Raw genomic sequence first — 27,266 nt, forward strand, 5'->3', positions numbered from 1 at the left:
GAACAAGTTGGGTCTTTGTCGCTCTTCAAATAACTGACTAGAGGAAGCATGATTGTGGCGCGAATAAATAATGCTTTAGAAACCTGTTTTGACAAGGTTAAATCAATTTATGTATCTCATATGTAATCAACACAGATAGATGTGGAAATATTAACTGACATAGAAGTTTTATGACATAAGGGTTAATGGTCAGAGGTTCATAGAAAATATTCAAGCTGACCAAGGACGCCTTAAGAATATAGTGTAGGTGAGCCTTGCATATTCCTGAAAATGGAAGGGGTGAGGTTGGGGTGATGGAGGTGTTAGTGAATGCAGTCATTCATGGGCTCTTCATGTGGGGAGAGCCCTATGAAGCTTGATTTTTTAGGGAGTTTAAATTATCTTTGTGAATTTTTATATATAGGGTTTATTTAGAGCAGTGATTCTCAACTGGCGGGGGGGGGACGGGGGGGTGCTGATCATAGTACTCCCTCCAGCCCCTCACCTCGGGAGTGTTTGGAAAGTTGTGGGACATTATTTTTCTCAGCGATTGGGGCATGTTACTACCTGAGATTGAGGAGGGGGATGAAAGGATGGGAAAGGAGCTAAGATGTATGTTGACTCAGCAGGGAGTGAAAACAGTCTTGCCTAGTAAAGACCTGTCCCACACAAAATGCCAAAAGTATCCTCACTAAGAAATGCTGATTTAGAGTAAAGGATATTCCTGTAAGTTGAGCAGAACCATATAAGTAATTGGAAGTTTCTCCTCTTCGGACTCAGAGGATGCATGCCACATATATAAAGAATAAGGTGGATGGTACTATAATCCTGTAGAAATTCTGGAGGTTTCTACACTTACTATTTTATTAAGTTAAATTATCTTGTGGATACTTTTACTCAGCTGCTTAACTGAGGGTAAACTTTTATCTCCCAGTCTTCAGAGTAAAACTAACAGCGGGGATGCTGTAGATATAAATTCCCCAAATCTAACACCTGTTGGCTATAAAAGTCAATCTAGATCATAGAGGAGGCTGCACCTATAGCTACACCTAAAGCATGTTCTCAGCAGCTACTGATCACGTAATCCAATGTAAAATAAAATGACACATGTTCAGCATTCTTCATAACAGCACAGTGTAATGAAATCCAAAAGATAATTTGTAGTTAGTGAGGAGAAAAATCAAGCTTTATAACCGTACTACAGAAAAAAACTAATTTTGTCCCTCTCTTTTTAAAAGCAGATGTTGAATAAATTCTTGAAGATGCTAGGAACATGGATGGGGGGTGAGCAGGGGGTTGAAGGAAGGAAAGAAGGCTTAAGTTGCTAGGAACCTCTCATAAGGAAGGAACATTTACTAGCTTTCTTTCAGTGTTTTATGTTACTGAGATTCCAGATGATTCACTATGATTTCTTGAGCCATTTCTGACATTTGTCTGCAAGTTTAGTTATTTCTAGGACAGTTTGTTCTTTTGTCTGTCATTTACTGGATGCATTCTTTGTAGTCAGTATGCTTCAGTCAAGTGTGGAAGACATGAAAATTTCTATCCAAGGTGATAAAGTCGCGGTAGCTGTGTGAATAAAATACTGCAGGGCCCAGGGAACACATTCTAGCAAACCAACTCTGGCGTTTGATCACAGTATGGAAATCACTTCCATTACCTGGAAATGAGACAGAACAACGTCTCTACTCTCCCACTAGACCCACAGCGGTGGTTAATAAGCTAGGAGGCCTCTGGGATAAATAGACAATGGAATTTTTAAATTCACTCTTAATTAGCATATGGTATGTTGAGAGTCTGCTATATTTCTCTGTATGTAGTCAAATGCATGCTTCACGTCTTAATATTCTAACTATAAAACCTTCTACAGTAATTGAATTACAGACAAAAAGGTCCATTTGCTGTAGTTGCAGTCATTATGTAGTGAAGCAGTTAATTTTGAGCAAGTGTGAAAAGATGTCACATGGTCGCAGACAGAATCAGAAAGAGAAAATGACTTTCCACTGCAGCTTATTGATTTGGTACCTCAGAAGCCTGCTACTTTGTTCTCTATTAAATTACATTTAAAATATCTGATTTTAAAACACCTTATTGGCTTTCTTTTTTGTTTATAATACATGTCGAAAACACTGAAAAGCATGAAGTCAAAAATGGAAATCACCCTCAATGCATATACTACTCCATATCCATTGTGAACACAACATTTTGATGTTTATCCTTCCAGTGTCTTTTCTATGTATAGATACACTTCTACAGATTGTTTTCTTCTAAATTAGAATCATGGGGTATAAATGTTGCTCTAAATGCATTTAAGGAGAGGTGGGTTTTTTGTTTGTTTCTTTGTTTTTTAATTTCTTGATTACCTAATTTCTATGCCCTTTCTTGTTGAGAGTTTTCTTCCTATTTAGTGTTTTATTTGTATTTCACAAAGATGGTGGGATTCAGGGTTTGATGCGCTCTGGAGCTGTACATTTTAGAAATGTATGCTTTTTTGTGTGTGTTCCCTATATATCTGTAAAATCACTGCCATTTCGTAAGGATGGGAGGCAAAGTTTTCTTTTTCAGGGAAAAGAAAATGGCTATTCTGCTAGGGTATTGTAAGATTTATTAATGACATTTGCCTGATGCTGACAGAGTGACATGATTATCGTTCCTTAATTCTGCTACCTAGCATGTTACTTGCAGATACTGTGAGTCACTGTGTGTTCACATGCTTAGGTGGTTAATGCTACTTTCAAAGAGTCTCAAAAGTTAGATTTGGCTTTTGGGGTCATGTTCAATCAAAATCATATTTTATGAAAGCATGGAATACTTTACTATCCAAGTTTAGATAGCAGTTCTCTGGTATCTATCAATATATCAGCTCTACACTTTGGGAGTGTATGTATATGTGTATGTGTGTATGTGTGTGTGCGTGTGTGTGTGTGCGCATGTGTGAACTTTAAAAGCATAGCTCTTTTCCATGGAAGGTGTTCTTTTTCTCATTGCCTGAAAAAACCCTATTGTTGTAATGGGGGATTTTAACCTAGGATTACAAATCTTTCTTAGCGTTCAGTTAGATACTACTGTTTCTCTCTACTAATTGAGCTTTAAGGGTTATTAATTACCAAAGATAAGAGCTTAACCCCATAATTTTACCATGTTAATGTCTCTTGTTTCCTCCTTATATTAAGAGATCCACAACCAATAGCTGTTGAAGTTAAGAAAATATTTTTGAATAAATGGTACAATGCTATGGTATTTATCTCCCCTAATTGTTTAAAATGGACCATAGAGACACTAGGAATATTTTTATTGTTTTAAAATAGACTTGCTTCATTATTGAAACCACATATTGCCATTAGACTTTTGCTGAAATAGAAAATGAAGGTTGAGAATGGATTTCATTTTAAAACCTTAAACAGGGTTTAGGTTTAAGGTCCTCAAACTTTTTTCTCATAGTTGTAATTATGTTTTACTGAGATAATGGTCCCTGTCCAAGGAGATGCTGAATGACTCTCCAGGACAGTCCGACATCACACAGGTGGTCAGGTGGATGCCGTTACTATGACAAGTCCTCATATCGTCGGAGCAGGCAGAACTCTCCCAGGCAGCAGCAGTGGCAGAGCATAAGCAGCTACTTCTAGGCTGACGGCTAAAAGCTAATAACTCACATGATTGAATTTCAGGGAACATTTTTCCCATATTTGGGAGCAGGGGTGCCTAACTGAACTATCAGTGTCAGCTATGAAAAGTGAGAAAAATGCTTTTCCAAGATCAAAGGCAGATATTGTACTTGGAATTTGTTCAAGAAGAGTAACTTTGCAATTACAGATATACTTTTAACTGCAGTATCTTGTTATCTGTCTTCAAAGGAAAACTGCTTGTTGATAGTTAGGCTACTTCCTGCCTTTAATCTTTTTTTCTGACTATGGACAAAGGGTGGGGCGGCGGGGGGGGGCGGCGGGGGGAAGCAGTACCACAGTAGTGGTGATCCTTTTTTATGAGTCGTTTTAAAACACCCGCAACTGATTTAGGCATTTTAGAAATTAAAATGGGCTCTGATAGAAATGCAGTTCTAATTCTGTGGTAGGGTCACTGCAAATGGCTTCCAGATAACTTCCTGCCAGATCAGGTCAACGGTGTAATAATCTTCAGAGAAAAAGGAGAATGGAAAATAAGAATTTACGTGCTTTAGGAGCCAGGCCCTTATATAGATTGATAGGAGGCTACCAAAGTGGAGAAGCAAGTTTTAAGAAATAGGAAACCGTCCTGACAGGAGACAGTATCCGACAGGGTGAAGATACTGATTTGTCAGCTTGACAGGTTCTTGTTCCTGGAACTGGCGTAAAGCAACCTCGATCCGCTTAACCAGAGGGTATTTAATCAGGTGCTTGCTACAAGGAATGTTGGAGGTGGTAATTTGGGTCCACATTAGGCTAGTTGCAAAGTCACACTTGAACAACCTAACCAAGATGATTTTTCTAAAAGAAATTGAAGGAAGGAGAGGGAGGAAAACTCATCCAGGATTGAAACTCATCAAAGTTTGCTGAAAATTACGTGTAAAAGAAACACCATTTCCTTTCTTTCTCAGCCTTCATTTTTCTTCATCCACTCTCGCCAGTGATGCATCTGTAAGAGGATAATGCAGGTTGTCCTGCCATGAGTAATGGATCCTGATTTCCACTTTTCTGATTGCTTGCTATCTGCTGTAAGTAATGCCTTACAGAAATACTCCCTGTGTCCTAGAGCATTTTGACTGATACTGTGTTTTGGGCAAAAGTCCCCCAAACCATGGAATCCTTCATTCAACTTTCCTGATTTTTGTCTTTATTGATTGATTTTCAGTTAACTCTCAGTGCAGGTTTTTGCTCTCCTACATTTTGCGGCCACTAGGTTTTTTTGTTGGTATGTACTTTTTCTTTGAGATATTTTATTCTTTCAAATAGCAAGGAACCTGGAGAATTGTAGGTTTCTCAAACAGATCATTTCTTGGCTGTTCCATTCTGCAGTGATTTCTTTCATTAGGATAATAGAATAAAATTGCCCTTTAGAAGCTTTTCCTATATTGATCCAGTTCATTTCATAGGCTGAAAGTGGAGGAAGAGAAAGAAAGAGTTCTTTCTATTATTTGATTGTAAATAAACCTGGCAATTCTGAATTTTTTAAATGGCGGTTTTCTCATTTGTCTTACTAATAATACAACTTTAAAGCAATCTCAGGTTTGTAATTCAGTAAACAACAAACCAAAATACCCTAATAATAATGATAATAATTTGCTCAAAAGGGACCAAACTTTATACCAACTCAGAGAATAAGAAGATTTAATTTTAAACCAACTTTTTGTGAACTTACGTTTACAGATCTTTAAATTGATGGGGTTGGTCTGTGATTTCTAAGGTCCCTTTCAGTTCTAATGTGCAGTTTTATTAGCCAACCCAAATTTATACCTCGTAGAATCCAGTGTCTAGAAACAACCATGAGAAATCTTCTGGTTTGCCTCTCTCCATTTTAGCAGTAGTAGAGTCCAATTTTTATATAAGAATAACCATTCTTCCCCCCACCCCTGTTCCCTTTTTTTTTTTTGTGGTACGCGGGCCTCTCACTGTTGTGGCCTCTCCCGTTGCGGAGCACAGGCTCCGGACACACAGGCCCAGCGGCCATGGCTCACGGGCCCAGCTGCTCCGCAGCACATGGGATCTTCCCGGACCAGGGCACGAACCCGTGTCCCCTGCATCGGCAGGCGGACTCCCAACCTCTGCGCCACCAGGGAAGCCCTGTTCCGTTTTTAATGTGTTTAAAAGAATTTCATCTTTTTTGATGATAGGTACCTGGCCAGTAATTTCTGACTGCAGTATGTTTAGGGAGCATTCCAGACAGGACTTGAGAATTACAGTTACAGAATTCCCAAAGTTCGGTAGTGGTTGTGGTTCAGATACTGTCACATTTATGAATGAAGTAGTTATAGCTCTTGCACCTGTTGCACCTCCCACATACTTTGCTTTATCCTACCCAGGGTGTGAGGTTTGTAGTAGCAGAGGAGAAATTAGGATTTAGGGATCCATATAACCATTTGGTAGCAGAGATACCTCTTAGGTGAATCTCAGAATTTTTGAAAGTTGTTATAACATATGGACTCCAGGATTTTTGGGGAATACTAAGTAAAACAAGTTTTAGTTACGAAATACTTAACTAATCAGCCAAAGAGTTGGCGGGAGGGGAAAGTCACCCAACAAAATATTTATCTGGAGTCTGTTAATATTTACTTCTTATATAAAAATCATTCAGTGAACTCAAGGATATTTAATAATACAACTCTTATAAACTACCGAGGTAAGGCAATGATTTAATTGTGGTGCAGGCTCATAATGCTAATTACAGGGAAGTTAAACTGTACTCAGTCACTTTAGCAGTACATGGGTGCATGTCACTTGAAATAGAAAATCACCGGTTAAAGCTGACAAAGGTAATCATCACGTGTTTTACTTCCGAGGCCCTCTTGATCTTCAGAGGACTCAATAGGAACCTTTTTAGTTTAATCCCATTTTAAGAAATGCATGGCGACAACTGCAGAGTTTATCATTTTCCCAAATGCTTCTAGAGCCATCCATGTACGGACAAGAAGTATTGAACAGCAGTGTAGTATGGCAGCTGGACCACTTGAGTCTGAATCCTGGTGTCCATTGTACCAGTTTCCTGGCTGTTAGCCTGGGCAAGTTTCCGTCTGGGCCTCAGCTGCTTTATCTGTAAAATGTGGATAATTAGGCTTCCTACTTCATAGAGTTGTTTTGAGGATTAAATGAACTAATGATTGTAGTTAGAATAGTGTCCTGATGCATGATTAAGTCCAGAAAGAAAATGATAAAAGACATACTTTGTGCACATGAAAATTCTATTTTCAGTTTTAAATTACAAGTCTTTCCTTATTTACAATAAAAATGTAGTTAACTAAATTGAAAGTAAATGTCTGAAATGGAAGTGTTTATTATTGTTTCTATTACACAGCATTCTTTTTGACTTTGTAAATCCTAAATATTAGGTATAACATATTTAAATGGATATATGATGACTAGATTTCTATTACTATAAACCTGTGGTAATTTTTAGGTAGAAAAGTAAACATTTTAAACTGTCTGGAAGTTAGGTGTTGAAAGAATAGTGACAGTGGTTGCCTGGGCTTGTCACAGTTAATAATTTAGCACTTTCAGTGGTGAAGGACAGCCCCCTTTGTCTACTGTTCATGTATTAGGTACCTATAATTCCCCATTAATCTTTCCATCACCAGGGAGCTCTTCAGTGTTCCAGCTCGTTCCCCTCTTGGCACATGAATGGTTTGGATTGATGTGAAGAGACCCAGGATTTAAAGTCTCAGATTTAGCCACATTTATTACCTGTCTGAGCTGCATATTGTGGTGTTCAAATTTTCCAGTGTCATAGGCAGAGTTTTGCTCCAGATTCTCCAGGCTTATGTGATTCTTAATAAATGCAAAAGTAGGGCAAAGGTGATTTAATCCTAACCAACCTGTTAGCAATCTGAATCTCCTGGTCTTTGAGAGTTTAACATCTCCATAAAAAAGCATAAACTCAATTATTAATAAAGTAAAAAAAAAGTTACTAGGGGCCTCCATGGCCTTGATTTGAAGCTATTAGAAATTGACTTTTTCTTTTAAGGGAAAAAAATGCTTCCTATACACTCTCTAAAAAGATGTTGGGAAGTCTTATTTAAAAGTTGGAAGAGTTATTTTTCCTTAATATGGAATTCTAAGAAGCACATGGAAAATGTTTAAAATGTCAGTAATTAAAAACAACTTAATGAAGATATACAAAATTCAGAATTGTATTCAATTTTCAAATTATAGAATCCAGTGTTAATTAACGGTAGAAGGGGTTGGCATAGACTGTGAGAAAAGCAATGTGGGAAGAAATATACAAAACAGCTATTGTATTTTTTAAAGACCTACCTACAGGTGAATTGTCACCAGTGTAAATGCTGTGTGAGGGGCTGTGAAAGCTGATTTATTGTGTCTTTTATCTTCCTGGTAGGAGATGAGAGAGGGGAAGGAAGGCCTATATACAGGAGAGGGGGGACTCTGCAGTGCGGCCTGGTCTCAGCTGGAGACATCGAGGCAAAAATCATAGCAGAGAATGGTAATAATGGGTCTTCAAGGTCATCTAGACCAAGGTTCTCATGCTTGAAGACCTTCCACAGTTTTCCTACTTAATCAATTACTAATTTTGTCCTTGATTTGGGTCTGGTTTTGAATCTTTCTCTTTTTGTGAGGTGAAAACCAGGACTAGATGCTGGGCCTCCTTACTCTGAATCTGCTACTATTACGGGTTCCATAGTTCCCATCTTCTCTCGATGCAAAAACTCTACAAGCAAGAGAAAAATGAATATGAGAAGCATGAAAATATTACTACACTTTACACCTGTCTCAGATCATCACTGACCAGTTTCTGTGTGAATGCCAACAAAATTCCAGTTCTGTGTTCCCTTAAGCATCACTTTTCCCCATAAGGTGCCAGCCAATTCTTCTTAAGTCAAGTCTGAGGTTTCAGGAATAGCCAGCCACCTGACTTCCTTCCAGCTACCTCATCCTTTGGAAAGGTGCAGACCCTAACCCAGTCTTAAATAACAAGACAATGAGGATCTGAATAGTTGTTTGCAGGATCTTTTCAAAGGGCTATTTTTGCTGGTGCCCAGAGTAAGAGAAGCCAGGTGAGAGCTGGCAAAGTTTGCAGTGACAGGGAAATCCCAGAACCTGTAGTTCACCCCTGGCAGTGCCCTCAGTGATGTGGGTAAGTTTAGCCTTTAGTTAAAGGGTTAACACTGGGACGAATTGAGATCATCAAAGTGAATAAAGAGAATTGTCTGAATTCTCCAATGTCTATTATAATTGCCAAGTATCTGGGTGCCGAGAATGTCTTATTATTGCGTACTAAATATTCCCTAATCGTTTGGACCATGTCTGTTGCACTCTATTGTGTGCTATCTAGTTCCTAAATTGTTTCATTATTATATAGATCTTATCTCAACAAGTCCTTTATTGGTCCAACTCATCTTTTATAATCAGTGTCATCTATCTTAATCCTAGTGCATCAGTAGGTCCTTAAAAGGTTGATTTGGGATCAGGAGGTCTCCCTAGAGGAGCAACATAAGAGCTGAGGAGGAATTTGCCTACCTCTCAGGAACAGATTTGGTAGTCACTGAATCCAGACAGCTGGGATAGCGCTGCAAGCAGAATTCTGTGGCTCCTCAATGAGGCTTACCTTCCAGTTTGAGAAATGCTTTAGTAGGATATAAATAATGTGCCTGATATTTTCTGTTAGCTTGTGACTTTGGGTACACATCAGACAATGACAGGTTTTATTTATTTTTTCCCTAAAATCGGAGTGAGCAAGCATATTTTATTTACTCCAGTTGGTTCTTTTACAAATTCTTGCCCAAACTTACTTTTATTCTACAACTGTATATCTTATTACATATTTTAAAATCCAGTAAATACTTGGACATATGTAAAAAACCTCTTTTTGTAATAAATATGTTCTGAATTTTTGTTTATACTTAAAAATATTTGCAATAACCACAGGAAGTCTTATGCTTCTCTAGGATTATATGGCAGATTTGTAGTGCCCTTCCCTTACATGTTGTGTTGCTCGTGGAAATGACAAGCTTTCATGGTATGTGTTAAACTGTAACCTGCCTATTGTGTTCAACGTAGAATGCTGAGTTGAGTTGAGAAATCATGTTGTTTGTTCCACCCTGCCTCTCAGAATAATTAGATGGAGATGCACGTGCTCTCCATCAGTAAAGCATATTTGTTTTGAAAGACACAGCACTCGTGGGCTATCAGTCATAACTACTTCTGAGAGCACTTTAGGAGCTGCAACATCAATATTTACAAAATGCAAAGTGAAACAAAGTACACTGAGTCACAGATACATAAGCTTCCTTGTTCCCTGATTCCCTCCCTTCCCCAATGTATGTCGTATGTCTAAACCCATACAAAGGACTATTTTGAAATATGACTGGAAATTTGGGGATTCTCTAGCTAAGTAAATGCTAAGGCACTAAAAAAATGCTTTAAAAGGCTTATGAAATGGATTACTTTTCCTCTCAAAATAAATGTATTGACTGAAAGCTAAAATCAGTGATGCAGTTAAGTGGAAGAAAGTAGTCGTGCTTTGGGATTAAAGTCAGAGCCTTTAGGCTGTGTCCCTGTTTTGCCCCTTGATGACATTGGAAAAATTATGTAAATCTGAGGCTCCTCTTACTCAGCTGTAAAGTGGGCTTAATTATACCCACTTAACAAGATTGTATAATATTAAATAAATTAATATATGCAATACATGCTTTGCAAGTTACAACGTGGTTCATGATTGGGAAGTAGCAGTTAAAGTAGCCAGGAGGTTTTTAGAGCAACACTGATTTTTCTTATTAGAAAATATATTTAGAACTTATTAGTGAAATGTACCCAAATTTCATATTATAAAGAGCTTTATTATAATAATCAAAACAGAATTTCTTACATATGTCCGCAAAGTAACTTCCATCTTTGAAAAAAGAAGGTGAAAGAAAAAGTATTGTGGGCATATGGGTAGCACTGTGTAGCCCCTGTTGTTGACTGTATATTCTGCCATTAACTCTTGCTGCTGTGACAAATCACTATGTGTATGAGTGAGGCAAACTCCGTCCTGCTTGCCCACTCTACATAATGCCGTTCATGTAAATATGGAAGGTCTGGTTAGATACTCGTTGCAAAGTACTATGGAGATTCCAGGTTAAAAGGAACTGAATTAATGAGAAATGGTCTTAGTAGAGTTAAGAAGCTTGCTTAAGGGCAAAATGACACTAAATTTGAAAATTCAATACTTGAAAGACTGCTTCTCCCTAAAATCAGCTAATGCCATGCCTTAATGATGTAGAAGAGCTTCTTAAGTGATTTTCCAGGTTTATTTGGTTTATAATTTTTTATAGAGGAGCTTTTGTTTTCTTTTTTTTTTTTTTTTTGTACGCGGGCCTCTCACTGTTGTGGCCTCTCCCGTTGCAGAGCACAGGCTCCGGACGCGCAGGCTCAGCGGCCATGGCTCACGGGCCCAGCCGCTCCGCGGCATGTGGGACCTTCCCAGACCGGGGCACGAACCCGTGTGCCCTGCATCGGCAGGGGGACTCCCAACCACTGTGCCACCAAGGAAGCCCTTGTTTTCTTTATAGTATAAGGCATTGCCTTTTTATTTTAAATAGGATGCTAGAGGATAAAAATTCGTCCAGCAGAGGGAGCAGACTTATGTAAATTAGGTTGTAAGAAAAATATTACAGGATGCTTCAGTAAACATGTATTTTGTGGGCAATGTCCATTCTCATACTGTGCATTGAGAGAAAAATGGAAGGAAAGAAGACTGGATTTAGGGTCATCCTAAAACATCTAGCCATTTATATTCTCACTTTGGTAGTTTTCAAAAGGGAAAAAACGCAAGCAAATGGTATGCAAATAGGAACTTGTTTTGTTAATTCTATGAAGTGAAGAACTTTTTAAAACAAATATGAATTTAATACATTTGGTGAATTAACAAAAGTTTTCAGTACTTGGCACTGAAGTTAGAGCACATTCCGACCAAACATTTTAAAGGACTATAACACCTGAAAGGAATATAAATGGAATGTATAATGCTCTGAACAGGGCACTGTTATGACTCTGAATCAGCAGATAAGCACTTTTGTATCTTGTGTATTAAGTCAGAAAATTGGAATATATTTAAGGAAAAAATTTCACCAGATGTGAAGCAAGTATAAAACAAATGGTTTTCTGCGTAGCTCTAAATGGACACTATAAATGTATCATAGCTCCCTATGTATTCTAATTAATTTTCTTGGCAAATGTGCAGTCTGATATAACATCATTAAGTTAATGCATTTTCAAACACTTTTCATTAAATACATAATATATTCAAGACAGTAGTCCAAGCATTTGGGGATATATAGATAAGGAACGTCCTACCTTCTTAAAGTATGTAATCTGGTCAATGACAAGTTAACTCAATTCCGGTGTGCCACAGTGTAAAGCAGGTGGGCATTGCAGAAGCTAGGATAAGCTGTTTCAGTAAACACTGTAACTACTAAAATAAGAAATACCAATTCCTTTTTACATTGTGGAAAAATAGTTTTGCTTTGTAACCATTAAGACTGAGAAGTTTTGCTTTATTAAGTAAACTAAATTTAACTGTAACTTAAGATTATTTGCCATCTTTTTAGAGTAAAGAACAGTAGCTTAGGAAAAAGAAATTTCCATCTAGAGGTATCATAGATTGTTGATTCTTAACTAGAACCATTGTTTCTGGGTTGTTTTTTTTTAAGTTATAATTAGAGATCAGGATGGTTAAAGACATCCAGACCTTTTTATTAGTTTAGAAAACGTTTTAAGTTAATATAAATGAAAAAATAATTTTTAAAACTTTGATTATTTTAGATGGAGTTCAATATATTTGCTTTTAAAAATATGCATGCTCATTCTTACAATTTAAAGGGCTGTATGCAAACTGATGCACAGGAGATTAAATAGTGTTCAGTGATGGGTACAGGAGAAAAGGGAATAGATAATTATTTCTCTTTATGAGGTCAAAATTATTCATTGAGTCATTTTGACATTTGTTGCCTAGATACTAGAATTTCCAAACAAGTAAAATTGCCAGGTGTTCTGGTTTGGTAGTTTGAGAATGCTGTTTGAAGTTGGTGCAAGCAACTTCTGAGATGGAGGGTCACAGGGCAGGAAGAAAGAGCAAGGCATGGTGAGGAAGGAGCAGAAAAGAAGCAGTGGCAAGTGAGAAGCAATGAAGGTGACAGGAAGAGACCGCAGGGAGCAGACCCGAACAAGTGTTTTCCCACAGTGGGCCCGGCTCTGTGTCAGGCCCTGCAGATACTGTGGTGAACATTATACAGCCCTCGTTCCCTGTCAGAGCCAAGTGGGATATACAGAGGGAAACACACCGTTTCTTTGGGGGATGGATATCGAGTACAGGGTACTGTGGAGACACCTAAGAAGCACCTCTTTCTCAGACTAGTAAGGGCCAGTGGGGGCTTATGTGAGATCCGAGCTCCACTGGGAGGAGACAGTAGTACAGATGCTAAGAGGTGAGAGTCCCTGGTGAGTTCCAGGTGATGGCATGTAACACAGTGTAGGTAGAGCTTTAAGAGTGAGAATTGAGCAAAGAAACGTGAGCCGTAAAACTAAGTAGGGACGAAGAGCCTTGTGTGCTCTGTGAAGAAAGAGGTTCGGACGTCTTCCTGAGTATATTGAGGGACTGACTGTTAAAGAGATTCATGCAGGACAAGGGCATGAGCAGATATTTGTAGTGTAGAGAATTGAAGTCAGCATGGCTATAGATAAGAAGACCAGACCGCTGAGCCAGTATGGGGGATGGACGGGAGCAGACCATACATGTAACAGGTGGAGGGGACAGAACGTGGTGAGAGGTTAGGTGTCAGGGCTAGGAGCCGTTTGCAATGATTTGAACTTACGGTGAGAAAGTAGCAAAGATAGTATATGTTTTCCAGATGTTTCTGTGAAAGGAAGGAATGTCTAGTTCCTAGGCACCATGCGGGCTCTGGCATATTTCCCACGGATATGGTGGAGACACAGGGCTGGCCCAGGCAAGGTGTTTTTCTCTGAGAGGCTAGAAATCAAAGATGTAAGCGTGAATTATTGAGGTAGAGAAGCCAAAGCCTGTGACACAGTTGGAATGAGCTGTGAATGCTTTCTAGGAAATTAATCCCAGGCTTTAGAACCAAGAAGATTAGGAAGGAAGTCAATACGGGAAGTGCAAGGTGGAGCCTGTGAACAGTCTTAGTACCAGACAGGCCAGTTCTTCCTGGCTGCTAGTTTCATGGCTTGGGGTTAGGCAGTCTCCTGGCCTGATGGCTGGAGGCCAATTTGTACCAAAAACGAGGACTAGCTAAAGGAGGAGGAGGATTCAGAGAGGGCCTTAGACTTGAGATTGTATACAGAGCCAAAGAGAAGTTCAACTACTGTGGATAGTTCATCAGTAGTTCATCAAAGAAACTGAAAGACTAATGGCCCAGGGTAGCAGGAAAGATGAGAAGCATAGACTGGGAGTGAGAGGAGAAGCTGACCTTGAAACTCTGCCTTTGAGATAGGGTAGAAGAAACAAGTTTTGAAATTGGTAGGCAAGGTGGGACTTTGGGAGGGTCCACATATGGAGACCTTTCTGTCAACCAGGAGGCAAAGACATTTTCTTAGAATGACTAGGATTACAGTGGGAAGGACAGTATGGAGAAGCTTGAGCTCTGGGGACAGAAGACCTAGGTTTGAATCCTGGCTCTGTCACATGCTGGCAGAATGGCCTTGGGCATATGCTGTTTAAGCTTTGTCATTCCCAGCTGCTTCCTGTATAATATATGACCATTATAGTTCCTTTCTCCAAGAGGTATATGGAGGATTAAAGAAATTAATTCATATACAGTGTTCAGCAAGTAGCAAAGGTTTAATCAGGTTAGTTATTATTAGGAGGCAGTATTGTATAATGGTCCAGAACCAGACTCTGAAGCCAGACTGGAGCCAGATACTGGTTCCACCAATTATGTGCTAGCAGTGTGACCTTGGACATTCTGTAATGTACAAACATAATGCATAGTTAATCAGGTGATCAGTAAATATGTATTCAACTTCATTGACAATAAGTGACTCCGTGAGCTTGTCTTCTTGTGCTTCAGCTTCTTTCCAGTGTGATAATTGTGTCCCACCATTTTGATACATATAATATTATTAAAACCTTTTTAACTTAACAAACTAAACAAGGCAAACTATATGTTATCTGTGCCTCAGTTTTTTTCATCCGTAAAAAGGAGATTATAATAGTACCTACCTCTTAGGCTTGTGGTGTGTTAAGAGAATTAATAAGTAGAATGCTCTTAGCTTCTGGCACATAGGAAGCAATATATACATAAGCATTATATATATAGAAGCATTTTATACATATATATATATAACTATTATTACTATCCTTACTCATCATCATCAGTAGGGGTTGAGGAGAAACCAATAAGTTATAATGGGCACTGTGGGATTGGGTGGGACTAAGACACGTCAAGACTATGAACGAGCACTGAAGACCAACTGAGATTGGAAAAGTTTGTAGTAGTGTGAGACCACGGGAGCGGCTGGCAGCTTGGGGATAGACTGGGAAAGAAAAATGGTTAGATGAGTTCAGGGTTGAGGTGAATTAGCAGACCAGTTATGATAGGAAAAGAGAGCTAGTGAGCTGAAGGTGCTATGCTATTGTATTTTGAGAGAATAATGAGAGTCAGTAACAAATAACCAGAGAGGGGAATAAAGCTATGAAAACATGTTCTTAGACTGGTACTGACAGCTGCTTGGAAGTGACTTAGATTTCATTATATTTATTACATCGCCTTGTCAATTTGCCTGTTTCTCCTCTCCCCTCCCGAGCAACCCTTCTGGGTTCTTATTTTTCCTTCTCTGCATATTTTCTTTTCAAGCCTTATATCTCTTCTGCCTTCTAGCAAAACAATGTAAAGAAACAGCATACTAAGAAAGCAGAGAGGTATTGTTTCTGTGTTCACTTCCTCATGTACTCCCTGTCTAACACTGGATGTTTGCTCTGACAGATCCAGAAAATATAGCATCTGGCGTGTTCTTTACCCTCAAGGGTCTCTGTGGGAGGAGTTCATATGGAATCATTATACATATATTGTACGGGAAAATGATGATTGTTATACAATCAAGTGTCAAAAAATATGGCACAGCCATGAAACGTGGGTGGCCAAAACCGGTGCTCAGGAAGGAAAGAGACAGGAGCTGGGTCAAATGAAGATAGCTCCTCAGAAATGGGAGTTCAGGGGGACTTGCACAGAAAGTGAGAATGGGTGTGTGGGGTACAGTGTGCAGGCCTGGGAGAGCTGAGGAAGCACAGGGCAGGTGCTGCCAGACAGGACGACACCAGCCCGGCAGGGGAGCAGAGGCGGCAGGGGCGATGGTTAAATGAGAGGTAAGGCTGTACACTTAACTCCCACAGTGCATAGCTGAACATGCGATCAATAAATACGCGTTCAGCTGCATTGAGAATAAATGAGGAAGAGACTGCCGTGAGTTTGTCTTGTTGTGCATCAGATTCTTGTCGGTGGGATAGGTATGTCCTAACAATATAATAAATGGATTAAAAAGAAAGCACCTTTGTTAATTTAGAAACTAAAAGAGGCAAATGTATTATGCTAAGCCTGTTGAAGGATAGGAATTTGGTGACTTTGTGATGAAGAATGTAAACGCCACCATAAAATTATAAGAAAACAGAGAGTTGGGCTTTTGGGGGAGTGTGGTGTGATGGGGAACATGTTCCACCCTGTTACTGAATTCCTTGTGTAAGTAGTTTTTCTTCCCTAAGTCACTTCTTTTGGTGCCTTATCTCTTTCAAGGTAGCTGTTGTTTCTGTCTGTAGCCTAGAGTAGCATGCATTTTGAGAACCATGTTAAGCTCTCCTAAGGCTAAATGTCATGGAGTTGTAAGTATCAGAGATCTTAGAATACATATTCCTTCATGAGAGAAGGACACAGGAACCAGAACTGCCAGTATAGCTAAGCCGTTCTTTAAATAGTGTGTGTCTTATTAATATTCATGAAGAGCATGTAGATAACATCTTGACAGAGTTAAAGTTTCAACTTGAAGAGCTACTGCTTTTCAATAAGGAGTGCATTTAAAGACACTCTGCATGAATAGAGTGACTGAATTGCTTCTAAAATGAGAGTATTACTTTATAGAAAGATATTTTTCATTTAATCTGTCTACAGTTTAAAATTGTCATTAGAATTACAATAAATAATAATTAGCACTTATAGGGCTTTAATCTTCAAAGAGTTTTAAAGTTAATCTAATTTAATTGTCGCTTGGAGTCATCAGAGATGTACACTTACTTTTCTGCTGTGAACCATTGAAAGTGTTCACTTTCCAACCCTTCAGTGCTCCCTTTAGGTAGTTCCGTGGCTCATAAGCTATTTGTTCCATGGGAAATGCCCAGAGCATCAACAGATGGAAGGCTTTATATTAGAGCTTCTTGTCCTAGGTGTGCTTTTGGGCTCTTGAGTTGGGCTTCCTGCTTCTAGCACCAGCTTCTCTGCTAACTGTGTGACCTTAGGCATGTGGCTTAACCCTCAGCTTCTTCAACTGGGATGCATAGTATAGTACCTGCCTCAAGGGTTCTTATAAGGATTAAATGAGATAATGAATATTAAGTATGAAGTGATTAGTATTTAATAAATATTAACTGTGTATTAGTATTGTTTTTAAAATTATCCTGAGGAACAATTCATTCTGGGAAGTTGTGATATGTGGTTAAGTGTTAGGTGAGGAAATTATAAGCCATAAATACCCTTTACAGGAACTGCTGTGTACCAGGCTCAGTTTGAAGTCCTGGGCCAGAAAAGTAAGAAACCATGACACCTTCCCTCTAGAAGTTCACAACCTATTTTGTGGAGGATAGTGAGGACGTAGATAAAACTAACTGAAACACCATGGTAAGTGCTTGACCAGCAAGCTCAAGTGTGATCAAAGAGCGATGGCATTTGACTTAAGATTTTCACAGAAAGCTTTAGAAGGGAAGTGATATATTACCTGGGCTTTGGAGGAGGATGTCCGTTTTGGCAGAAAGTGGGAGAATTTTAGGGAGTGCGCAAGGCAGTGGAAGCAAGGGGTGTCGAGAGCAGCGGCACTCTCAGAAGGTTTTAAGCAGGTTGGTCCAACTTGTGGGAAGCTCTAGAGCTACCGATTTACCACCATTTCTTTGCGCTGATTTTTCATCTTCTCTGTAGATCCGAGACAGCTCTAAAGCTTTACAGTCTTAGTTGGACCCAGGAGAGGCCTTACTTGAGGTTAGAATGCATGGCTGTCTGACAATGAAATTTCCTGGGCCTCCCTTACCTTCCCCTGTCTCATTTGGTCTGAATTTCCATTAATATGATTTGAATGGGATTTTATTGGACATTTAGGAAACAGTTTAAACTCTAAAATACCCCTGTGACACAGTTAAATTTACACAGTGTTTTAAAAGCTAAAGTGTACTGATTGCCTAAGTTGTGAGACAAGAGGAAAGACTAGAGGATCTTACAGAATTTATGACTATGCCAAGGCTCTGTTTCTGACTGTATATCACTCAGACAAAAGGAAAGAAATTTTCCGTCTTTCTTTTTCAGTTGCTGAGGCTGGAGGTTATATCATCTGGGAAGCATGTGGACCACTGTTAAATGGGAGTCCTCTGTGCTCTCTCTTGAACTGCATCTTAGGCTGAGTTAAGCGAGAACGTGCTGCCTGTTAAACCCATACTCCCTCTAAGAAGCTTGTGGGTAAAGGGAGGATTTACTAACATGGAGTGAGAACCTTCTAGATGCCAGGCTCTGTGCTGGGTGTTATATAAAAAGTGTTCTCACAGTAGAGCTATTACTTAGTTTTAATGTGTGGAAAGATCAGCAAGATGAATAACTTTACAACAAGCAGTTAGTGGCAGGAGGCCGGATTCTAAAGGAGGCCTGTTAGGCTCCAGTGTCCATTTTTTTCTTTTGTTAAACGTGGTATTTACTTTGTCCTGTTTCTTCTATGATATTTCTTCTTTAAATTTCTCATGAAGTTTGACCTCAGTAAAGGTCTTCATGAATGGACTTGCTGCACTTGAAGAATAAAGGTAAATGAAGTTTTTCCTAATTTATCACCAAGTTGATTTACATTTACATCAGTATTATGAGTACTAATTAGGGTAACTCATCTGGCAAAGAAAAGGGAACACATGGGTTGGTTTGTTTTTATAAGATAAGTAAATATTCAATACAGCTGACCCTTGAATGCAGGGTTTATATAGCTTTACAGTCACCTGCCTGTACCCATGGCTCCCCCATCTGTAGATTCAACCAACCGTGGATCATGTAGTAATATAGTCTGTTTTTATTGAAAAAAATTTGATGTATAAGTGGATGCTCACAGTTCAAACCCATGTTGTTCAAGGGTCAACGGTATTTTGGATAGGGACCTTCAGCCTCCATCGTTTGATAATCTCAGCAACATAATTTTATGATATTGAGTCTTTCAAGTACAGGGTCCACTGGTAGTTGAATAACCTGATTTGTTATTCTACAGTTGCCATGCAGAAAGGAAGAAGGACCCCTTTTGAATAAAGTCCCCCAATTGCTTCATTCATTACGTATAGATTGCTAGCTTAATTTGCTCATGTTCCAGAACGAGAAGCCGAACTTTATAATGTGTGGGGGGGTTTTAGTGGCAAAATAATTACAAAGGTAGCCCTCTGTTACTGTCAAAAATTAACAGAACTTAACAATTTTTCCTCCTCATTGTTGAAATAGGAAAAGCAATATGCTTGAGTCTCAAAATTCTGCCTTCTTTTTCCCTTTTCTTTCTCAGAAGATGTTTTTCTTCATCTTTTCTTGCGTTCTCCTCTCTTGCTTTGTCATTACTTCTGAATGATAATCAGGAGCATCATCCCCTCCCCCCCTCCCCCCCCACACACATTCTTCTGCCTTCTTTCAACAGTTTGAAAACAGATCCATGGTGAATTAAAAAGTAATCAGATAACTATAAGTTATTAAAATCCCTAGTTTATAGTTTGGGGTATTTCATGGTCATTAGGTCAGTTACACTTTTCTTGACTATTTTGTCCCAGGTTTACTATCTTCAGTTCAGCTTTCATTCATGCCCAAAATATTTACTTCCCCCCTACTTTGTTCCAGACTGTGCTAGAGGTTATCAATCTTACTTTTCGTACAGCCCAGGGGTTCGGTGGTTCTCACACAGAACATGCCGCCCTGGCCCGCATTCAGTGTTATACATAGTTTTCAGACCTCCTTTTTTCCCACTCAGGAAGAAATAGCTGAAGTCACAGGAATGAGAGAGATGGGGGTTAATTTTGAAGCCATTCTACTGTATAAAAATAGTGAATTATCACCATAATTTAGCATGGAGTTTCATATGGTTGTTTATAACAATTCTCACAACTGACTGATCTTGATGTTCTGATAAGCCAGATGCTTCTATATAAAGATAACTAGTCTTGGATCATCAAGAAAAAGGCCTAGTGATGGAGGTAGGATGTACCCAAATAATTGTAATTCAAGGGAAAATGTGGTAAGTGTTGTTAGCAATATAAGATCTTTCTATTGTATTTATGGAGATGGAGAGATTAATTGGGAGTATCAGAGAAGATATACATTATCGTAGTGCTGTAGCAGCTATGTGGAAAGAATCAGAACATTGAGGTGGGAGGAGGTGAACGTGGTTATTTTGAACCCCAAAGCCACATATACCATCCATTCATTTGATTCTTGATATTCTATTTTCTGTTTGAATATTGAAATTACACATAAATATGTGCAAAGGCACATACACTTAAACACAATTCACACATAATCAAATAGCATAATCAGAATCCTTGAGGCTAAATGATGTATTTTTCTCTAGGCACCGGCAGTCACTTTGACCTCTCCCGCTGATAACAGCTTGCCTGACGTATAGTTTCCCATTAATTTCTTTTATTGTTTAAAAAATGTGTTATAAAATATCCGGTATTAAAACCCAGTATGGGTTTAATTACCACTCAAGCATCTCATCCTGAAGTGATTAATAAGCCACAAAAATAGCTGTTTCCTCTTCTCTCTATATAGCGTTGGTATTTTTAGAAATTGGGTTTTCCATGCCAAGTTTTATTTGTAGATAGACTGGGAATTGTGAAATGGTCTATCAATTCAAAGAAATCGTTGTTCCTTTATTATTTATTAAGAGCATACCAGATAACTAATTCCATTTAAAGTTTTCAATAACTTCTACTCTTGAGGCAGCCACATGAATCATGTAATTGCTTCAGATACTCAGCAGAAGTTTCTTGCTAAGAAAACCACGGGAACATGTTTTTCTCACCTCCCCACCCTTTTTTTTTGGCTAGACACAGCTTTTAATAATGAGGATTTTATCAAAATGAAGATTAAAAGATTATTAAAATGAAGATTTTATTGTAGTACAAGAAATAATCTGAACATCTATCAATCATGGAATAATTGAGAAAATTGTGATATGTTCCTATTTTGGAATATTATATAGTTATTACAAAATGAGGATGATCAAGGTGTATTGACTTAGAAGAGCATGATATTTTCAACTTAAAACTTTTAAATGGCTGTGTTTACTGATGTAGAAAAAGGTACAGAATGATATTGTCCTAAGGATATTAAAGTTGGTCAAAGGATAGGAAAACAGAGGGGATGATTATTAACAGAAGAGAATCCAGAAGTAGACTTATACACATGTGGTAATGTAGTATAGGATAAAAGTAGCATTTCAAAGGAATGGGGAAAAGCTGGATGATTTAATAAATGGTTTGGAACAGTTGGTTAGCTATTTGGGGAAAAAAAAAAGCTAGATCCCTCCCTCACTCCTTTGTCAGAATGAATTCCAGATTGATCAGTTATTTACATGGTTTCTTTAAAATAATGAAGTCACGTAAGTTCTCAAAGGAAACATTAGTGAATATTTTTCCATTTTGAAGTGAAGAAGACTTAAATATGACCCCAAACTCAAAAACAAGGAAGGAAGATTAAAAAATTGCTTATGTCGTATTGTTTTGAAGGCTTGAGAACTAGATGAATATTGAAACTATATGTTCATGGATCCTAGTGTCAGCAACATGGCATTAAAAGTTTATTGATAGGGCTTCCCTGGTGGCTCAGTGGTTGAGAGTCCGCCTGCCGATGCAGGGGACACGGGTTCGTGCCCCAGTCTGGGAAGATCCCACATGCCGCGGAGCGGCTGGGCCTGTGAGCCATGGCCGCTGAGCCTGCGCGTCCGGAGCCTGTGCTCCACAACGGGAGAGGCCACAGCAGTGAGAGACCCGCGTACCACAAAAAAAGTTTATTGAAAAAAAAAGTACTTTGCAAGTGTTTGGACCAATACAGATTTAAACTGACCAAAACGACCACCACCCTGTGATTTTGGCAGTGGCATTTACGTTTGTAATTGTCAGCATGAACCATTTAAGTTGATGGCATTTAACTGTATTGTTTCAATTTTCACATGACTATGTATAAAGAGTAATTTGTATATTAATGTTACTTTAAATGAATGAATGAAAAATATTAAATAATTATGAGAAAGCATGTAAAACTGTGTATAATTTACCTTTGGGCTGTGGGACTGGGCATGATGGAGAAGGTAAACCTCATTTTTTGTTATTTTCACCTTTATAATATAAATACGTAGTTTCTTTCATTGAGAAAAACTTTTAAAAATATTCACTGAAAAATAATTTAGAATTTTCAGCTTCTGAAAGATATTGTCAGATTCATAGCCTGACTATAGCCTAGCTATTTCAGCCAATCGTCTTTTAGGGGAAAAAAGCCTAGAGAGCAAAACTTTGTTGCTCTCTAGGGCATATGTAATAGGAAGATGCAAAGATCTTTGTGATTTGTTGTATCTCTAGGGCATATGTAATAGGGAGATGCAAAGATCTTCGTGACTTGTTGTATCACAGGCCGGTGCAGAAAGGTGCTCATCCCACTAAGTGATTCATGTGTAGACCGGATCCTTGGAGGCTGCACAGTTAGTTTTTGAAAAATGTGTGTCGTCTTATGAAATACTTTTATTTTAAATCTAAAACACTTGATTCTTATAAAGCATTCATTTTAATAATACTTCAGACTCATATTTATCATAGTATAGAATGTGAAATTCATGTAAATTATGATAAAATAGGAGTCGTTGGAGAATGTAGGGAGGCCCACCTCTGTGAGCACCTTTGCTCCCCTGGGAGGCATCTTTCACATTCCTCTGGTGGAAAACTTTGAGAAACACTATTTTGAGTAAATACGAACAGGTGGCAGTAACTTGTAATCATCCTAACACTTTATTTGGGTTTTGAGTTCTGAAGTTATGAAGTGGAAGGAAGCAGATTTCATAAAAGGCAAATTTTATTAGCAATTTAACCCACTAAAATGAATGTTTGATTATGTACTTAGTTCTTACTGAATCCAGTAAATGTCTAAGCTGGTAGATACTTTAATCATTAAAACTATAATCCAGTTAAAGTTAAGGAAGCTAAATAAACTAATTTTAATCAAATTTACTTTCATTTCTCTGTTTCTCCTTTTTTTCATTACTACAGGTCACAGTAATGAAAGGCAGTAATAGAAATAAAGATCATTCCGCAGAAGGAGAAGGGGCTGGAAAACGACCAAAACGAAAGTGTCTTCAGTGGCATCCATTGCTAGCAAAGAAACTTCTTGACTTTTCAGAAGAGGAAGAAGAGGAAGACGAAGAAGAGGATATTGATAAGGTAATTTCCTCCTTTTATTGTAGAAGTTTTAAGTTTATTTGACCATTCATTCTGGAAACTGCAGTGAACCTGTGTGGTGCAAAGGAGGCGTTACTAGAGTGAGTCTGTATAACTTGAATCCTAGTTAACTACTTAATCTACATTTTTATTCCAAATGTTGATGACTCTTAAAGTATCTGTAGTAGTAGTTTAAACTGAAACAGATCCTTCTTTTTTTTTTTTTTTTTTTTTTTTTTGCGGTACGCGGGCCTCTCACTGTTGTGGCCTCTCCCGTTGCGGAGCACAGGCTCCGGACGTGCAGGCTCAGCGGCCATGGCTCATGGGCCTAGCCGCTCCGTGGCATGTGGGATCCTCCCGGACCGGGGCACGAACCCGTGTCCCCTGCATCGGCAGGCAGACTCTCAACCACTGCGCCACCAGGGAAGCCCCAGATCCTTCTTAAATAGTATTTCTGTCAATTAACTAATAATTTGCAGACAATATTCAAACGCAGTGAGTTCATAAAATTTCATGTGCTTACCTGCACCCACCTGTTGCTCCTGGCCTCTCTTTCTTCCCTCCCAGCCTAGCCTTGCCACCATAGGCAGGTTCAGAGCTGTTCAGGTTCTCATTTCTGAGGCCTCCGGAGCATCTGGCTGCTGTCACCCCTCCGTGCCTCTGTGCTCAGTCATTCCTCCTAGTCCCCTCCTCTGGTCTCACACTTGAGCAGCCGGCTCTTGCGAGAAAGCCACACAGCCATGCAGCTGACTTTAGAAAGCCACACGTCCCTTCAGATCTTGGCGTGACTGGTTCCTCCTCTTCATCATTCAGGTCTCAGCACAAGGACTACCTCCCCATCATCTCAGGTGTCCCTCCCACCCAGTGTGCCTTCCACGTCTGAGGATTTCCTCCCTCACACTTCTTCTTATATGCCTTGTGTTTAGCTGTGCACTTGTTTATGTCTGCCTTCCTAGGCTAGGCTATAAGCTCAGTAAGAGCAAGGGTCTTGCCCTTCCTGTCCTCTTCTCCTTCCTCAAAGCCTAGAATGGTGGCTGGCACAGAGTAGATTTTGAATAGTTATATGCTCAGTAGAAGAATAGATGAGTACTGGACTTCCCTGGTGGTGCAGTGGTTAAGAATCCGCCTGCCAATGCAGGGGACACGGGTTCGAGCCTTGGTCTGGGAAGATCCCACATGCTGTGGAGCAGCTAAGCCCGTGCACCACAGCTACTGAGCCTGTGCTCTAGAGCCCATATGCCACAACTACTGAAATCCGCGTGCCTAAAGCCCGTGCTTCTCAACAAGAGAAGCCACTGCAGTGAGAAGCCCGCGCACCGCAACGAAGAGTAGCCCCCACTCGCCGCAACTAGAGAAAGCCCGCGCGCAGCAATGAAGACCCAATGCAGCCATCAATCAGTCAATCAATCAATCAGTAAAATATAGATGAGTACTTATTTTGTGTCACTACAAATTTCATAAACATGCTTTTACTATTCTTCAGGCCTTCGATATCCGTTCAGTCTTTTGTCCTAGGCTTGGGTCAGCTCCCTCTTCCACTCATCTCAGCAGGAATTATAAACATTTTTCCTGTTTCACAGACATCTTCTCTGGGTACTGTTTATGGTCTCCTCACGGTTGAACTTTTCTTCTCTTTCACAGAGGCCACCAGAAATGACTCCTTCAGCTTTCTCTACTTACTCATCTTACTCTTATCTCACTCCTTATCCATCTTTTCCTTTCCGTTTTCAGAGAAATGGTGTTATTCTTCCTGTATGAGGAAATTGCCAAGTTTATGCTTATGCTTAGTTTGATCTCTCTGACACATTTGCACCTGTTGATCACTTGGTCCTTGAAGCTGTCTGCTGTTTCCATGACAGCAATCACTCATTTCTATTCCTAACTTCCCAACTATACCATTCTGGTTCCTTCCAGTTGATGTCCCTCCATTATTCTACCTTCAAATGTTGATGTTCTCTGGGCTTCTTATCTTAATTCCTGTCTCTACCCTGGACCTTTCTTCTAAACTCTGGACTTGTATTTCTGACTGTTTACTTGACATATCCACTTAGGTATCAAATCAGAATCTCAGTTTGAATGTGTTCAAAATGAAGCTGTCACTTTTCTCCTGCAAACCCCATCCTCCTACATCTTTCCTTTCTCAGTGAATGGCAACTCCAGCTGTCAAGTTGGTCAGACCTGAAACCTTGTCTGTTTTCTTTTGCTCAAGTCTCACATCTGTCCATCCATCAGTAAATTCTCAACCATACCTTCAAAATAGTTCTCAAGTTGACCCCTTGTTAGCAATGTCACTACTGCTACCTTGATCCAAGCCACCACCAATGCTAGTGCAGATTATTGTATTCTGCCTCTCTCTCTGCCTCTGCTCTTGCCGTTCTACAGTCTGTTCTCAACAGAGCAGCCAGAGAGATCCTTCCAGAATGGCAGGCCAATTGTGCTACTCTTCATCTTCATGAGGATGGGGAGTCTATATGCTCACTGTTCTGTCTGCATCACCTAGAACAGTGCCTGCTCCATATCAGGTGCCCAGTAAATAGTTATTAAGTGAAAGAATGAAGTCATCGAGTCCTGTTCTCTTTTTGGTCCACATTCAGAGATCTCACCCGCACCCTTGGTCTTACTTCTTTATATTGGTACATCAGTTCATTATCCCAACTGGGACTTCTCTGCTAAGAGCCACTTCACATTCTGCCACCAGATCTAACTTCTCTCATTTGAGAAAAAGTGTTCTCTGTTGTGTATGAAGGAATCTTGCTGCCAAAGTTGGAAACACTCTTCTTCCTTTTTCAACCTTTACATCCAGTTAGACACCAATCACTCTTGGTCCTACCTCATTAGTGAATATTGTTTCTGTTTTCAGTTCTCCATTCTCGTGATTACTGCCTTGATTCAGCCCTGTCTCCATTCTCGCATGGACAGCTGAAATAAACTTTTAACTTGTTCCTCTAGTTTTGTTTGACTCTAGTTTTGCTACTGTAATTCATGCTCAACACTGATGACAGGAGTTCTCTCAAAATACAGATCTAACAATGTCTTTCCCCTGCTTAAAACCACTCATGGCTCTTCATTGCATCCAGCTGTGGTTTCCATATCCTGGTCCAGTGCTAGTGTTGATTTGTTGCAGTGTTACTTGGCCTCTGGTGAAAGAAAAATAGGTCCAGATACCTTTTCGTTTTAATTTAATTTATATATCATACATTTATTGATTTGTTTACTTACTTTTTGATTAGTTAATGTAATGAAACAGTTATAATATTAGATAGTAGTTAAAATTTTTTTTTAATGTTCATACTTGACAAAACAAAAAGTTGGTAATCTCTGTTGGTCCCCTCCCAAGGGTTTTTATTGATCCATGCAGTCTGAAGCCACTCATTTACAGGGTTAAATGCACATTTTTTTAATCTTTTTTTTTTTTAACACGACAGAGCACATTCTTCATGAAGTGGCCCATACCTTCTTCTGTAACCTTAGATTCCTGTTCTAATCTTTTATATACTGGTACTATTGAGCTGCATATAAGTGTCTGAACTATTGAGCTTTAATCTCTATTAGTTCCCCATGACTCCCCATTGACTACCCTACACGCTCTGATTCATCTTTCAAAAGTTAGCCCAGACCACACCTTTTCTAGGGAGACTTGCCTGTTCTCCTACCCATCTGCTAGTGCTTCATTACTGCACTGGTTCATTGTTGCAGTCATCATCCTGCTTTTTAATTTATTTGCTTATATATCTTTCTCCTCTCCCCAAACAGTGAGCTCCTTGGGCCAGGATTTGTCTTATTTATCTCAGCTCTTGACTTGAGTTTTACAATTTAGTAACTGAATCAAAAGTTATTCTTTTCTGAAGGGAAACTATAATTACTTCCTCAACCTACGTAATACATTTTTTTATGCCCGATCTTTTTCTGTAGCTTCTTAGTTTCAGAATGCTAAATAAATATTCCTTGAAAACTCAAATCAT

The 27,266-nt window shown here is 39.1% G+C and overlaps 1 protein-coding gene across 10 annotated transcripts in view; it reads left to right on the forward strand.

Moving 5' to 3' along the window:
* The window catches only part of BBX (BBX high mobility group box domain containing), a 277,999-nt gene that overhangs the window by 157,836 nt on the left and 92,897 nt on the right, over positions 1 to 27,266 (forward strand). For 7 of the 10 annotated variants that reach the window (XM_030836707.2, XM_030836705.2, XM_060298038.1 and 4 more), the window contains one exon: positions 23,137 to 23,307. In XM_030836707.2, the coding sequence (XP_030692567.1) occupies positions 23,146 to 23,307 (162 nt within the window). In that variant the 5' untranslated portion in view covers positions 23,137 to 23,145. Of the gene's footprint in view, positions 1 to 4,564; positions 4,670 to 23,136; positions 23,308 to 27,266 lie in introns of those variants that run through there. The other 3 variants (XM_070045445.1, XM_060298039.2, XM_060298037.2) reach the window with 2 other exon arrangements.

Source organism: Globicephala melas, chromosome 4 (assembly GCF_963455315.2).
Source record: "Globicephala melas chromosome 4, mGloMel1.2, whole genome shotgun sequence".
In the NCBI taxonomy this organism is placed as follows: Eukaryota; Metazoa; Chordata; class Mammalia; order Artiodactyla; family Delphinidae; genus Globicephala; species Globicephala melas.